Here is a 14,722-nt window from a genome sequence, read left to right as displayed (position 1 = left end):
ATAGCATTGGTCCAAAGACCGAAGGGAAAATAAGGTAATAGCAGTTATGATTCTATGACCCAGAAACCTAAGAGTTATACCACCAAGGAAAGGGAGAAAGAAATCAAGAATTTGTAGAGCCAGTGTTAATTAACTCATTTCTCTTTTGCCCTTTTCTATTGTTCTTAGAAGCAATTATGTCTCCGGTACCCTCTCTCCCACCTTCCGCCACTGCATAAAACTGTCACGGATTAAATCAAATTGTTCAGCCATTTCATTAGAGAGACTCCAGCTCTCATTCTCTGGGGGCATTTTCACTCTTCTCAAATAAAAGCCTCTTTCAGATAAGTTAACTCCTTCTTGAAGACTGTAGAAAGCCACTGAGCAGACCACTAAAGGGCTGTTGAGACCTGATGGTTTTTTTGGTAGTCATACAGCCCTGACACAGCCCCTTCTTTCACGGAGACTGAACTCTGACTGGCAAGACAGAACAGGAGGGAGTGCAAGCAACAGGAGAGAAGAGTGTTAAGGTAGAAGAACCCAGGCCTCCAGGACTGACTCAAACTTTCTCATCTTGTGACCCTGTGTACGTTTCTTTTCCTGGATGAACTTCATTTCTCCAATCTCAAAAATGCAAGTTTAATTTTTTTTTTTTTTTTCCTGTAGTGGATTCCAGGAATCCCTCCAAAATAGCACACAAATGCTTGAGAAGAATGATAGAGCTGTTGGGAAGAGAGGATGTTGGAATTCTCTTTGATGGATAGCAAAGTCTTGTTCTGACTTGTTTTCTGGAATGGTTGACAGAAAGGAGGGGAGAGATCAGACATTGTGGTGGGAGCCTGCTGCTTAGAAGCAGCTTGGGGCAAGGCAGAGGGGAGGGAAGGCTGGCCAGGCTGGGGGCACCCTGGCATCTGGAGGGGTGGAACCTATGGGGGCAGGGTTTCTGGGCACAATCACTAGGTGTTGAATGACACTCGATGAGTCAGGCTGAAAGGACAGAAAGGCATTGTTGGGACAGTTTGCTGTGTCTGGGGACACCGGAGATGGTGGCAAATCGGCGAGGCCAGCATACATGTGGTTTCAGAGTTAGTTCTGCATGTCGAGAACTTTCCCCAGAAGCCCGAAGGCCTCGGTGATGATAAACAAAGAGTCTGAGGAACCAAGGCAGCAGGCAGGTTCCAGGAGGCCCAAGGAGCAGTACAGAGGCAGGCATGTGCAGGACAGCCTGTGCGGGACAGCCAGTGCGTGTCACACGTGTGTTTCCCAAGGCCTGTGCAGAGCAGCCTGTGCATGTCACACGCATGCTTCTGAGGCCTGTGCGGGACAGCCTGTGCATGTCACATGTGCTTCATGAGGTCTGTGTGGGACAGCCTGTGTGTGTCACATGCATGCTTCCTGAGGCCTGTGCAAAGCAGCCTGTGAATGTCACACATGTGCTTCCCGAGGCCTGTGTAGGACAGCCTCTGCATGTCACACGCATGCTTCCCGAGGCCTGTGCGGGGCAGCCTGTGTGGCTACAATCCCCTCAGGGCCAGGGAGGCTGCCTGGTTTGCCTCTCCCCTCTTGCCTGACTTGGGCCTCGGAGGCAGCACACTCCCACTATGTGGGTGGGATCCTGACTTCCTCAAGTCTCTGGCCCAGGGCCCAGCACCGGGTAGATGCCCAGGAAGTGTCTGCTGAACTGCGGGGAATGTGGGTTGGAGTCACACCACCTGTTGTGTTTCTGTAAGCATTTTGGGGAAGCACATTTCCCGGGTACCTTCGCCAGGCTCAGGGATGGAGACACGGTCAACGTATCCCTGCCCTCCTGGACTCCAGGTGTTGCTGTTAGAACCTGCCCAGCTGCTAGAAGGTTCCTACAAGGTAGAGGCCCTGGGATTTTAAGTGTGGATGTTTTTCTGGTTTGTGAGGATGGTAGGGGCAAGAGTGGAGAAAAAAGGGCCCGAGCCTTAAATTTGCAAGGGCATCCTCTTTTCTAGTCACGAAGATCAATAGGATCCAAAAAGGATGGGATTTGCACTTCACTTTAAACATGCTGCCCGTTCTAGCCAACCCTTCTGTGGTGCACTATGAGTTTATAGCTTTTGCAGGCCTTGTCATTGTCTTGGGAATATCACTAAGCATTAGCTTGAGTAGTAAGTGACAAGTTATTCATGTAAATGTCTAAGATACATGGACTTTTAAACAACTCTCATTTTGGTGTTCCTTGTTTCTTAATATAGTAGGAGTCTCAGCTCACACCGCCCCTTCCCTTAAATCAGGGAGCTGTGCAGACCTCCCTCAGCCTGGGCAGGGTCTTCATCTGAGAGTGTACTTCTTTCCAGAACCTGTACACATAGGGCATGGAGACAGGATTCAAGGCCAGGGTGGGAGTTGGACGGGCTGACTTTTGTGCCCTTCATAAGGTTCGATCCTGAGCTGCAGACACAGGTAGGTGGGAGATTAGTTTCCATTTGGGCTAGAGGCCGACGGGGCGACCCTGTTCCATCTCTTCTCTTTGACCCCACAAAGCAGAGAGAGCTCTGTTTATGGATGTGGGCTTCCTCTCTGTGCTTCTACCATCCAGAGGGAATGTGGCTTCCCTAAAACCCTATTCTCTGATAATCTATGTCTCTTTCCAAAATATTCGTATGAAGGTCTAGACTTGGAACTTTTATCATTAAGGACAATCAGTAAACAGAGTAATAACTAACATGTACTCTATGCCAGGCCATGTTCAAAGTGGTTCCCATGCTTTATCTCAGTTAATTTTGTAACCACAACCCAACACTGTTCGTTCGATTAGTGTCCTCCCAAATGATTAGAAATGACTTGGCCAGGCACAGAGGCTCACGCCTGTAATCCCACCACATTGGGAGGCCAAGGCAGGTAGATCACCTGAGGTCAGGAATTCAAGATCAGCCTGGCAACATGGTGAAACCCTGTCTCTACTAAAAATACAAAAATTAGCTGGGTGTGGTGCGTGTGCTTGTAATCCCAGCTACTTGGGAGGCTGAGGCAGGAGATTTGCTTGAACCCGGGAGGCAGGGTTGCAGTCAGCCAAGATCATGCCATGGCACTCCAGCCTAGGCGACAGAGTGAGACTGCGTTTCAAAAAAACAAAAACAGAAAAGATTAATGACTTGCCCGTAGTCATCTAGCTTATAAGTACACAGCAAGAATTTAAGCCTGGGTGGTTACCTTGGAAACTGTTATGGAGCAACCCAGAGATTTAGCATCAGTGGTTCAAATCTCAGCTCTACAATTACTTGCCATGTGACCTCACACGAGTCACTTACCCCCTCTGAGACTCAGTTTCCCTCACTGCACAATAGGCTTAAGCATGATGCAAGGACTTTACAATGATCAAATGTAACAGTCGATGTGAAAGGGCTTCAGCAGCATGCAGCTGGTACGCAGAATTGTTAGGAAGTTTTCCCCTTTCATCCTTTGTTAAAGCATGCTGACACACTCAAACGCATGACAAAAAGTAGCAGCAGAAAGAACCTTGTCCTCATGCCTTTGGTTGTACAGACACACAGCTCTGTACTCTGAATTCCTGGTGCACAGAGTTGATGGTGAGGGCCCCTGAGTGGAGATACTTTCTGGGCCACCTGAAATGCTGCTTGGTTTCTCACACAAACCCTGCTGTGGCTGCTTACCATCCTCAGCGAGGGTGCGAAGGAATGGAAACTTTTGCCACCAACAGCATTTGCTAGCAACTTCCCTTTCTGTGGTTTTTCTGTCATTCCCTTGATAAAAGAACTTGAACTGCGCAAAAGTAACCAATCTTCACCAATCTCATCTTCACATATAAACAGCCGCCTTTCAAGAAGCAAGCTGCTAGAAAAATGATGCATGATGCTCTCTAAACTGGGTCATTCTCCACTTGGAGGGCTCAGGGCACGGTTGACTTTCCCCGTCTGTCTCCTATACCGTAGGCTCTGGGCATCACCAGCGGCCCCAGGGAAAAAGAAAGAAATGGGAAACAGCATGAAATCCGCCCCTGCACCTGCCGAGAGGCCCCTGCCCAACCCAGAGGGTAAGTCTGGCTTCTTTGGTGAGATGCTTAAGTCTGTGCTACAAGAGCCTGTGGTAAAGACTGGGCATTGGTGGATGCTGATAACTACTTAAATGGGGCAACGGGTACTGAAGGGCTCATTACATCCGTCTCTCTAGTTTTGTTTGTGGTTCAAATATTTCATAATTAAAAGATGAAAAGGATTGGATGCTTGGCACACCTGAAGGATGTCAAATCTTTGGCATTTTGAGATGGATCTCCAAGATCAGCTGGTTTAATCCCTTTATTTTCCAGGTAGGGAAACTGAGCCTCACAAAGGGAATGGGATCCACATCATTGGGCATTTGCTGATAAATATCCAATTCAGGCTCATCTGATTCTGAAATCTAGACTCCTGTTTACCAAACTCTGGCAGCCCATAATATAATATCATCCATATAGTTAGCCCCGCAAGAGCTGGATCTGTGTTACTTTTCTAAGCTAGGCACCGTCGTGACATCTTCCTGAAAACAAAGGAATCCTATGTCCCATTGGTGGGACTGCAAGGTAACAGACATTCTCAGGGGAAGAGCCTAATATTGCAGGTCAATCAGTGATGGCAAAAGTCAGCTTTTTGGAGAGATGTCAGGTTTGGCTAGATTCTCAAAGCTACAAAGAGTCCCTCAGCAACTGGTCAGAGGCCTGGGAGGGAACACCAGTGAACGATGGGCAAAGGCTGAACATCAAATCCACCATGCTCTGGGCTCAGCTATGCTGGCCCCTTCTAATGGCCTGACCTTTATTTCCTCTGATTCCTAGTCCATAATTCTCACCTTCTGGGGTCTTGGGAAAGGGACGGTTAGGAAGGCTGGGGGGCACCTTGGACACTTCTACTTCTCACCTTACATGGTAGCATTTGGGGTCTGGTGTCCCAACTCCTAGCAGGGGTGACCACACATGGTTCCCAGCAGCCCCTGCAGCACTGCACTGGGAGGAGTTCACTGGCACAGATGGCTGCCCTGTCTGCCCAGCTTGACAGGGGAGTGGACTGTGCCAGGTTCCTGCGCTGCCTCCAGGTACTACGCATTTCATGACTTCTGTGGCTCACTCACAAAGGAACCTTCTCACCGCTTCCAAAATGGACAGGCCCAGCTCGTGTGGTCTAATGGCCTCAGATGCCCCCAAGCCGGCATGCCAAGACCCACACCCCTTTCAAGTCAGATGCAGAACAATACTAGTGGCTCTTATTTATCTGGTGAAGTAACTCCCCTTCCCAAGCCGAAAAGAAGAGGGATAAACAAAAAGAATATTCCCCAGGACCGAGGAGGTGGAACCAGATTACAAGGTGGAACAGAGCATGTGCCCTCAGGGCCCTGCGGACAGCAGCCCTCTACCTCCCGTGCCACACTCAGAACAGTGTGCAACATGCAGGGCGGCTAAGCTGCTGCTGCTGCTGCTGTCGGGACAATGCCGGGCTCTTTCTCACCCTCTCCAAACTGGCTTTGGTCACAGCCTCCTCCTCTGGTCATAACCACCGCTAGAAAACTGACACCACAGGGCCCCGGGACCAGGCAGGCTAGGGACGCACCCACCCACCGAACCCATCTTAGGTCGCCACCTCTCAGCCTGGGGCAGAGGGGCAGCATGCTTGAGTGAACCTCATGAAAACAGCCTCCAAGATTTGCTCATTTGCCTTCAACTTTTCAATGCAAATTGTCATGAAATAAGTTTATTTTTTTCCATTATGTGGGTGGGAGGTCACCTCTAGAACAGAGATAGAGAGAGGGGTCTCCCCACCCCTCCACCCCCTGGTGAAGAGAATTCCCCCGGTCATACCCCATTTGTGATCCAGGCAACCACATCAAGCGCTGGTGGGCTGCTTTTCCAACCCCCAGCCCTGAAACGTTCCCCCGATCATTGGTCCTAACGTTATTTCCTCTTTCTCTTGTACCTAACTTGAGTGAGGGAGGGGAAGGCGGTGCAGTGATGCTGTATTAAGTAGTCCCCATCTGCCTCATGCACAGGGTCAGGGTTTTTATGGAGTGAGCTCCTATTCAGCTAATGCTCCTGTGGTTGCTCATCCGGTTACCCTCAAATGAGTAACCTAGGAGACGGTGCAGGTCTCGCTCGTTGCTTTAGGCTAATGTGCAATTAGAGCCAGCTCTCAGTTAGCTTCAGCGCCAGAGAGTTAAAGGCACCACAGACCCTGGCCCTGCACAGAAATCACACAGAGGCCAGCCTGGACACTTTCAGACAACCATGTTTTCTGGCCTTTTGGGAGATCATTCTTCTCCCAAGCCAGGACTGTGAACGCCTTGGAATATGGCTTTGCCTATTTGTCTTTTTTTTTTTTTTCCCCTAAACTAAGCTTTTCAGAACATTCCTGATCAGTTGATTTCTCAGGAACTAATGTCATAAAACCGACAAAAGGAAGCAGGACTAGAGGGAAACAGAACAAGTTTCAGAGGCAGAAGGCCCTCACTGAACTTCCAGTAATGGTCTGTGGAAGCTGTGTGACTTTAGGTGAGTCACTAGGCCCGCCCCAGAGATCTGGAACAAGTCCCTCCTCAAAGCAACAGCATGATGCAATGCAGGCACCAGCAAAGAAGGGTGTGGAAACTTCTAAAAACTCCATTTAGTGTTACCTGACTGTACCAGGCTATATCTAAATGGCCATTCCCCAAAAGTTTTAAAGTGGTGAAACTGGTAGTTCTGTAACTTTGAAATCATCCCAAAATGTTCATTTTCTCTAAAATTCTATGCATGCTTCTGTACCAGACATGGGCAGTACAGGATTTTTTAATACAACCTAGGGAAGTCCCGCTGTGGTCAGGAAATGGCATATTTCCACCTTAAAATGAGCACTCTATCTCTCTGCTGTGATCTTTTTCCCCTCTTTGTTCTTTCTCTTCTTATCACCCTGACCTGAAGAGGCACCAACAGAGGCAGCAGCACAGACCCCTTTCTGCCCGTGCAAGGGTAGAAATAATGCTGTTTACATAGTTGCCCAGTGGAGAGAAGGGGGCGGGTGGGACTCGGGGAAGGAAGAAGGAGGTAGGGACCTCTCAAACCCAGCTTGCAGCTTCTCAGCAAGTGGTCCTCATACCACCTGCAACAGAATCCCCTGGGAAGTAGTTGCAATGCAGATTCCTGGGTCCCCCCCAGGCCTACTAATCAGAACCTGGGGATGGTGGGAGGTAGCCGCCAGCTGAATTTCCTACGAGTCCCTGGGGACCCTGTAATCCCTTAAGCTTGCAGACCACAGACCAGCTTTTAGTCCTGCCCCTGCACTGACACACAACGAGAGATGAGAAAGAGTTTATCTCCTTATTCTCTCTGTCCTCCTTTGTAAAATGGGAATGATTAGAGTCGCTTGGTGCTCACCGCCTCCAGACACAGTGCCCAGTGCTATCACAGACACGATTCTCACAGCCCCGCGAGGCTTCTGCCTGTTATCACCTCTGTTTTGCAGTTGGAGAATCTGAGGTACAAGAAGCTTAAATGACTTGCCTGAGGCCGTACAGCTCAGATGAGACAGCTGGAATTCAAAGCCAGGTGGTCTGACTCCAAGGTCCATCTCCCCACCTCAGTGTGTGCCTGAAAAGGACAGGGTTTCAAGAAGCCCACATGTTCTGGGAGAGGATAGGCTTGCTCTCGAGTGACTGAGAATGTGCCTGGCCACCAGATTTAGTGACACAGATGCTCAAGTACCCTAGCAAGGGGTCCCACAGACAGTGAATCTGTGTCAAATCTTGGACCAGATCCCTTTTTTCTATTTGCGTCTAACCTCGCTGTTGGTACGTGAGATGGCCTTAGCCGGAACATGATCATTCAACTTTTACATCATTGTACATTGATGAACGTCATAAAATATATAACTAGCCTGAGAAATCCATGATGTCACATTGCCTAGAATAGCACTCAAGCTTTTTTTAAGTAAATTAATTTTTAAAAAGACATTATCAAGTAACTAGTGCTGTCGACTATGACAAAGGAGAGCTGAGTGGTCCAGACACAGCCACGCCCTGCCCTGCCCAGGGAGACCTGGTTTTGAAACCTGGCACTCAACTTCCTGGCTGTGTGCTCTTGAGCGGTCTTTGGACCTCACTGTGCCTCTATTTCCTCATACTCAAAATAAGGGAGTTTCAATCTATCAACCTCACAGGGAGGCGTGAGGACTTCAGGGGTAACCTGGGTACCACCACGGCCCAGTGCCTGGTTCCCCTCAGAGCTGTGCTCCCTGCTGCTGCTGCTGCTGCTGCTGGTGATGACGAGGAGGGGGAGGAAGGGGATGGTGGTATGAAAACAACAGAAGTCTGAGAAGCTCTGGGTGCCCAAGCAAAGCACATTCTGAGTCTATGCAGTCCAAAATATTCGTTTTAACTATTTCTTGCTTCTGTTCTATGCCAGCCCTGGCTATAACCCTCTAGCATCTAAGAGAGTTGAGACTGACCCTGAAAAGCCTCCAGGTCTGTGCAGTTCCAATCTGTCCCCACTAACATATGGAAAAACCAAGGCATGGGCAGAAAAGAGCTTTGAAGGTTACTTGGTCTCAAACACAGCCCTTTACATACGACTAAGAGGGCTCACAAGCCTGGTTCACCGTGACCCGCAGAACTTGGTAGACTTTCTACCCGGCCCAGCTCTGTGTGATTGGGTAGTTGCATGTATAATCCTGTGTGTGTGTGTGTGGCCTGAAGAAGACACTAAAAGTCAGGCCTGCTTTGATCCCTCAAGAGACCATGAGTTTAGGCATGACTCCAGGGAATGCAAAACAAGAGGCTACAATCCCTGGGCTGTACAGCTCCCTACCCACCAGCTGCCCTGAGCTGCTCATGCTAACCCTGAAGACTCAGCTGGAGTCTGCCTTTGTCTCCCCTGTTAAGGGTCAAGTGTGGGCTGAGGAAAGCTTGGAGATTAAGTGACAAGGAGAGCTGTGTGGCTCTGTGAAGGACCCCGGGCTTTGAAATCTTCATGCTTTTCCCTAGATATGTGACTAAAACTCTCCCAGCTTTGGCTTCTTCACCCTTAAATGATCACGTATTTTCTGTAGGGCTGGGCAGGGCACTGGAAGTGACAAATGACTAGTTTTACTAGACAGTTATAAGTGGGAGTGACTGAGAATGTTCTTAGTATTTAAAAAGAAATGGTCATGCAGCACCAAGGAACGACAATTTACAAAAGGGTCTGTCCTCTCTTGACTAAGTCCCGTAAGGCCTGCCTGGGTCCCTCCCCTTTGTGAATTCATTTCCTGTTTTACGCTTTTGTACATTTTGTTCAACCTGACATTCTTAAGTTGAGCTATCAGCAAATATTTGGTCCTTTGAATTTCACCTTCTGTTCTCACCAAGTGGAGTTCATTTTTAGAGAGTAAGCAATTTTCAAGTTTACACTACTAGTTTGCAAATTTTAGAAAGTTATTGGCTAACACTGGTCTTGAGTTGTGGTCTGGTGACCCTGCTCTCCATGAAAATAATATTACCTTCCACTTACTAAGGCAGGCCCTGATATGCAATACATCACGAATCCTTCACTCAATCCTATGAGGCATATTTTGGCATTTTCCCTTTTTATTCATGAAGAAATCAAGCTCAGATTAGTTAAAAATAAATCTCCCCCCAAATTGCACCACTATGTAGTGGGGGAGGCGGGATGTTAGCCAGTTCTGATTGATTTCAAAGCCCCATTTTCTCTCCCCAAAATTCTCTCTGGGTTTCTTCTTTCATGTGCAGTGCTTATGTCTTCATTTAATTTGTTTCCTTATGTTAGGTCTGCAATAATTCCACTGACTTCCTCAGCTGTCCTCTTCTCTGCCTCACTCAGTTATCTCTGCTTGAATTCCAACGCTGAGCTCTCCATAAAGCTAAGGAGTTCTGGGAGTAGATGATAATATATTTCACCTTTACCAACAAACTTAAATTTCCTACATTGCATTTATTTTTCTGTAGCAACCAAAGCTCAGGGAAGACTTTGAAGGGATCCTGGCACCAGGCCTTGCTTAGAACGGCCACCCTGCCCCACAGAAGTACAAGTCAAACTGTAATACCTTCCCAGTGACTCTGTCCCGTTTGGCTAATGGTCATGATAAAGAGAGGTGAAATCTCTTGCAAAGGATCAGGCACAGGTTATCTGACCCTTAAGCAAGAGCCCAGATGCAAAGTTTCCTCAGTGATGTTTAAGTGCCATAGCTATCAAAACATCACTATTACGGAAATTCCACAGGAAACTTAACTTTGTTATTGTGAAATTGAAACTCTCCAACCCTTTAAGCCTGCCTTTCCCTCATTGGAACGGTGGTTTTTATAATGGGATTTTGCTTTTGTTTTTGTTTCTGTTGGTTTTTGTTTTTTATGTTAGGAAAGACAATTGTTCTGTTCCACAGTCTTAATCCTGAATTTGACATTAAACCTCAAACCCCTCTGTAGACACACCAACTACCTCAAGGTTCTATTGTTGTCACAGAGGACACACTCTGTGCCTCTCCATTTCAACATGTTTTTCACAAGGGGCTGGTTCCACAATGGCCACCTACCCAGCTGCCTCCCACAAATCAGGTTTCCTTCTGCCTGGATCTGCTTTAAAACTGCAGCTTGACAGCTGTATTTAAGGGACACTGCAGCACAGGGACCGCTCTGCACATTCAGTAAGACTGCTTTGAGCATCCTTTATAAAACAGGTGTGGCACAGGCTACAGACACAGAAGACACCGGTATTCTGCCCTCCTGGAACTCACAGCCAGGGGTGGGGAGAGATGGGCATTCCTCTGACAGTCACACAAATGGGAAAATGCAACCTGCGGTAACCGCTTCAGAGGAAAATCTTAGGGGCCAAGAGGAAGAATTAGTACAGCAGGAAGGCTGGGCCTCCTCAGGAGCCTCTGCAGAGGTGAGTTTAGAGTTGACACAGGTGGGAGGGGTGAGGGAGGGAAGAGCAGGGTGTATTCCAGGCAGAGGGAACAGCCTCTCCGGAGGCTCTGAGAACCAGGGCACCTGGCAAGTTGGAGGAAGGCCTATCACATGTAGCCGAGGCAGCAGAGTACCACAGTAATATACAGCCCTTTCATATGTGGCGGCCATTAGTCCAGGAAGATGGATTTCCATCTTGAAGGTGCTTTTCAACCTCTCATTTTCTAGACTAGGAAACCCAGGCCCAAGAAGAGAAGGAGGCGTTCCACTCAGTGAGTGGCAAAGTCAGACTCAGCTTCTGGGCAGATTTGCCAGGAAGTCAAACAAATCATATGCCTGAGACCCCCTTGTTGGTACAGCACCTTCCTGGGATCTGTCCCTCATTTTGTACTTGCAATTGTGTATTTTTTCTCAAAGAGGACTGCCAAATTTGCATAAACTTTATGCCCCACTGAACGTGAACTTGCCCTTTGTGAGACCTTGGGACTTCTGGCTTCAAACTTAACACAACTGTAACGCTGCCTCTACTTACTGGGGTGAAGTCAAAGCGACACAGGGAAGAATCCCTTTTTTGAATTCAGCAAAGCAGAATGTGAGGGAGCTGCCCCCACAGGCTTGGGGAAGATCTGCAGCAGGACAGGTCAGCGGTCTGGCTGGGCCAGCCCTTTTACATCCCGACACAACTGTTTCTCAAAAGCCCTGATCCCTTTCCAAGACTTAGAAAGCCACTAAATAACACTCTTGGTTTCTGTCTCACATCCAGAAACTCTTGCTTTTACATGGCTTATTGTCAGTGACTCAGCTTCCCCAAATGAACAATACATTCGACTGCACTGTTCCACCATGATCACTGGCTTCTAGTTCATTTATCAATTGATAAGCATAACCTTCACTCAAAACCTCACTCATCTTTCTCACTGATTCTACTCTTTAATCTCCCTTTAGACTTAGTCTGCCCGAGAGGCTTATGACTTAGAGGCTGCAAGACATATGAGTTGTAAGAGGCAGGATCTGGGGGTACGTGGATCCTAGGAAGTGGCTTGTTTGGGCCACGGAGCCCACAAGCCTGAGTGCTGGGATTTCTCCAGATCTTCTTGGGGTGAGCAAACCAGGGAACAGTTCCTCCCATGACTATTTATGTATCCTGTAGAATGTGAGCTCCATGAGAGCAGCAAGAATGGGCTCGCTTTGCTCACCTATGCTGACTCACGACAGGTGCTCAGTAAGTAGCTGCCGAATGAATGAACAGATGATGTTACCCAGAATTTTAAGTTCAAAGTCCCAGCCAGCAGGTGGAGTGATGAAAGTCATAGCAAATAATAACAGCATTTGCTGATATGGAAGACATCTTATTATTTCCCCCCAAAATGTATTCAAATATTACCCTGCATCTAATGCATCTGAATTACGTCAAATCACTAAGGATAGAAGCAGATGTATCGCTTAGTGTCAAAAAGCAAAATCACGGTCTCTCCTCTACGGTCAGGAACCAGACAGCCCTCTTTCCTTCTCAAAACTTCATCAGAATTCCTTTCAATACACTATCAGGAAAAGTACTAAATTTTTCTTCCACCACCCCCACCCTCAACAAATGTCCCTATGAAATAAATGTCCAGCGTGGAGCCTTATGTTCTGCAAGAAATAAGTATTTTCTTTAACCTCAGAGTTACCGCCTCATGATCCTAATGGGTTCTCAGAACTCATTTTTCCTGACACCCCTTCCCCGAAAACGTCATAGATATAACAACTCTGGGTCCCATAGTGGACACCCGAGGCTTTGGTAATGAGACGGGGTGTTTTTATAGCAACTTAGGTGAATGTATGTGGTGTAACATACTCTCATCTCCTCTCCTAAGGACCCTGGAATGAGGTATTATTAGTCCCATTTTAAAGACAGAGAGAGTGAGGCTAGTAGACTCAGAACAGGGCCTGAAGCCAGCCCCTGTGACTCATCTCACAGCCTCTGGATTCCATTTCTCAGATGGGAACATCAGGGCCAAGGAAGGCTTAAGAATAGGAGTATGTCACTGATCCTCAGGGCTCGTACGCACACCCTGCAGAGCCATCTCTGAAGAGAGGACCTTGCTGTAAATTGGTGGTTCAAAACAAGAAAGGTATCTCCTGCTGGAAAATCTCATCTTCATGCCCTCCCTCCCAAGGCTACCTTTAAGCTCCTTGTGAATAAAAAGCAACCTACCCCCTTCCCCCTTGCCTTTGTTTCCCCAGGACTTGATAGCGACTTCCTTGCCGTGCTGAGTGACTACCCATCTCCTGACATTAGTCCCCCGATATTCCGCCGAGGGGAGAAACTGCGTGTGATTTCCGAGTGAGTCAGCTCTCCAAAACTTGTGCAATCTTCCAAACAGGATAAACTTGGTTTGGGTGAAAAGTATTTGATTTTTAGCTAGAGTGGTGTAGGTCCACATGAGTCCTGGTCCCATTACGAGGTGAGAAATTTGACCCATACTGCAACCCTCCTCTTTAATGTGGCCAGTGCTCTAGAACCTTCCATAGCTCTCCACTGCCTGGTAGATCAAATTTAAATTCCTTAACTTGACTTTTGAGATCCTTTATGATGCAACCTCTTAACATATTCTTCTCATCTCCCACCACATGTGCAGTGTTGATGCTATGTAGGAATGAAGACTGGGAAGGCAGCCCCGGGGTCTGGAAATCCTTTGGATGAGAAATATAAAAGATTTGCCTTCTCTCCTCTTACCTCTGCAGCCTGATTCAATATGGGCTATAGAACATGACAGGAGTTCTGAGCCCCTTTTATTTTGATCTTCATTGATGCAGATAATTGAAACTATATTTGGTTATACTGCAGAGTATAAATCAATATAGTAAAGATTTATTTTTAAAAAGCCTCCAACAGTTGGGAACATTAACTGCTAAACCCTGAAAAGCAGCTATTTCGAGCACACGGGAGGGTTTCCCAGTTGGCTTGCAATGGAGGGCTATCCACTGGACACATATACTTTAAAAGGTAGATTTTCAGATGACGGAATTTGGGTTAACATGGCCAGTGACAGATCTTAAAAGAGGAATGTTCCAACCTTTCCTGGGTTAAATCTGGTTACTCTGTTCATTCATCCTTTGGTTTTGCTATTTACCTATCTCTGTGTTCTCTGTTCTTGTTCTCACAGTGAAGGGGGCTGGTGGAAAGCTATTTCTCTTAGCACTGGTCGAGAGAGTTACATCCCTGGAATATGTGTGGCCAGAGTTTACCATGGGTGAGTACGTTTCTCAAATGGCATCAATTAAGCATGATGCTTATGCTGCTGACTCATAAGGTGGAACAAAGTTTCCAGCATTCATAGTGGAAAGGAAGGTACTGGGTCAAGAAGAGATATTCCTGCTCCCAACCCAGTCAATAAGGAAAGGAGCAACCTTGAGCTAATTTATCTCTTCTGCTCTCTGGGACTCAACTTCTCCCTCAGTAAAATGAAGGAAGTTGGACCTTTCAGCTCTAACATGGTGTTCCTGGCACAGAGTGGTAAACAGCTGGGAAATGTTATCGGAGGGCACAGCACAGTGCAGAGACTAGAAGTCAGTGTGTCTAGGTTCAGATCCTGCCTCTGTCACTTACTGGCTGTGTGCCAGTGAACAAGCTTTTTATGCATCAGTTCCCTTTCCTCACCTGTCAAGTAGAGATCATAACATAGAACGACAGGGATAATAATATATGACAATATGATCAAAATGTAGGGCCATTAGGAGAATAAGATATAATGATACATGTATAGTTCTTGGAGCAATGCCAAGCATGACAGTAAGCACTCGATAAATATTAGCTATATTCTAATCAAATACCTATCCAGAAGCACACAGAATCCTTACTGCCAAAAATGCTTAT

General features: G+C 47.2%; 2 protein-coding genes across 7 annotated transcripts in view; one reads left to right on the top strand and one right to left on the bottom strand.

The window, feature by feature from the left end:
* Positions 1 to 14,722, bottom strand: part of TG (thyroglobulin) — a 275,204-nt gene that overhangs the window by 73,466 nt on the left and 187,016 nt on the right. The gene's annotated exons all lie outside the window — the stretch shown is intronic.
* Positions 1 to 14,722, top strand: part of SLA (Src like adaptor) — a 66,520-nt gene that overhangs the window by 39,218 nt on the left and 12,580 nt on the right. For 3 of the 6 annotated variants that reach the window (XM_025393981.1, XM_025393978.1, XM_025393979.1), the window contains 3 exons: positions 3,900 to 4,000; positions 13,090 to 13,189; positions 14,013 to 14,099. In XM_025393981.1, coding sequence (XP_025249766.1) covers positions 3,900 to 4,000; positions 13,090 to 13,189; positions 14,013 to 14,099 — 288 coding nt within the window. Of the gene's footprint in view, positions 1 to 3,741; positions 4,001 to 13,089; positions 13,190 to 14,012; positions 14,100 to 14,722 lie in introns of those variants that run through there. The other 3 variants (XM_025393980.1, XM_025393977.1, XM_025393982.1) reach the window with 2 other exon arrangements.

This window comes from Theropithecus gelada, chromosome 8 (genome assembly GCF_003255815.1).
Source record: "Theropithecus gelada isolate Dixy chromosome 8, Tgel_1.0, whole genome shotgun sequence".
Lineage (NCBI taxonomy): Eukaryota > Metazoa > Chordata > Mammalia > Primates > Cercopithecidae > Theropithecus > Theropithecus gelada.
This window is presented reverse-complemented; position numbering and strand designations above follow the sequence as displayed.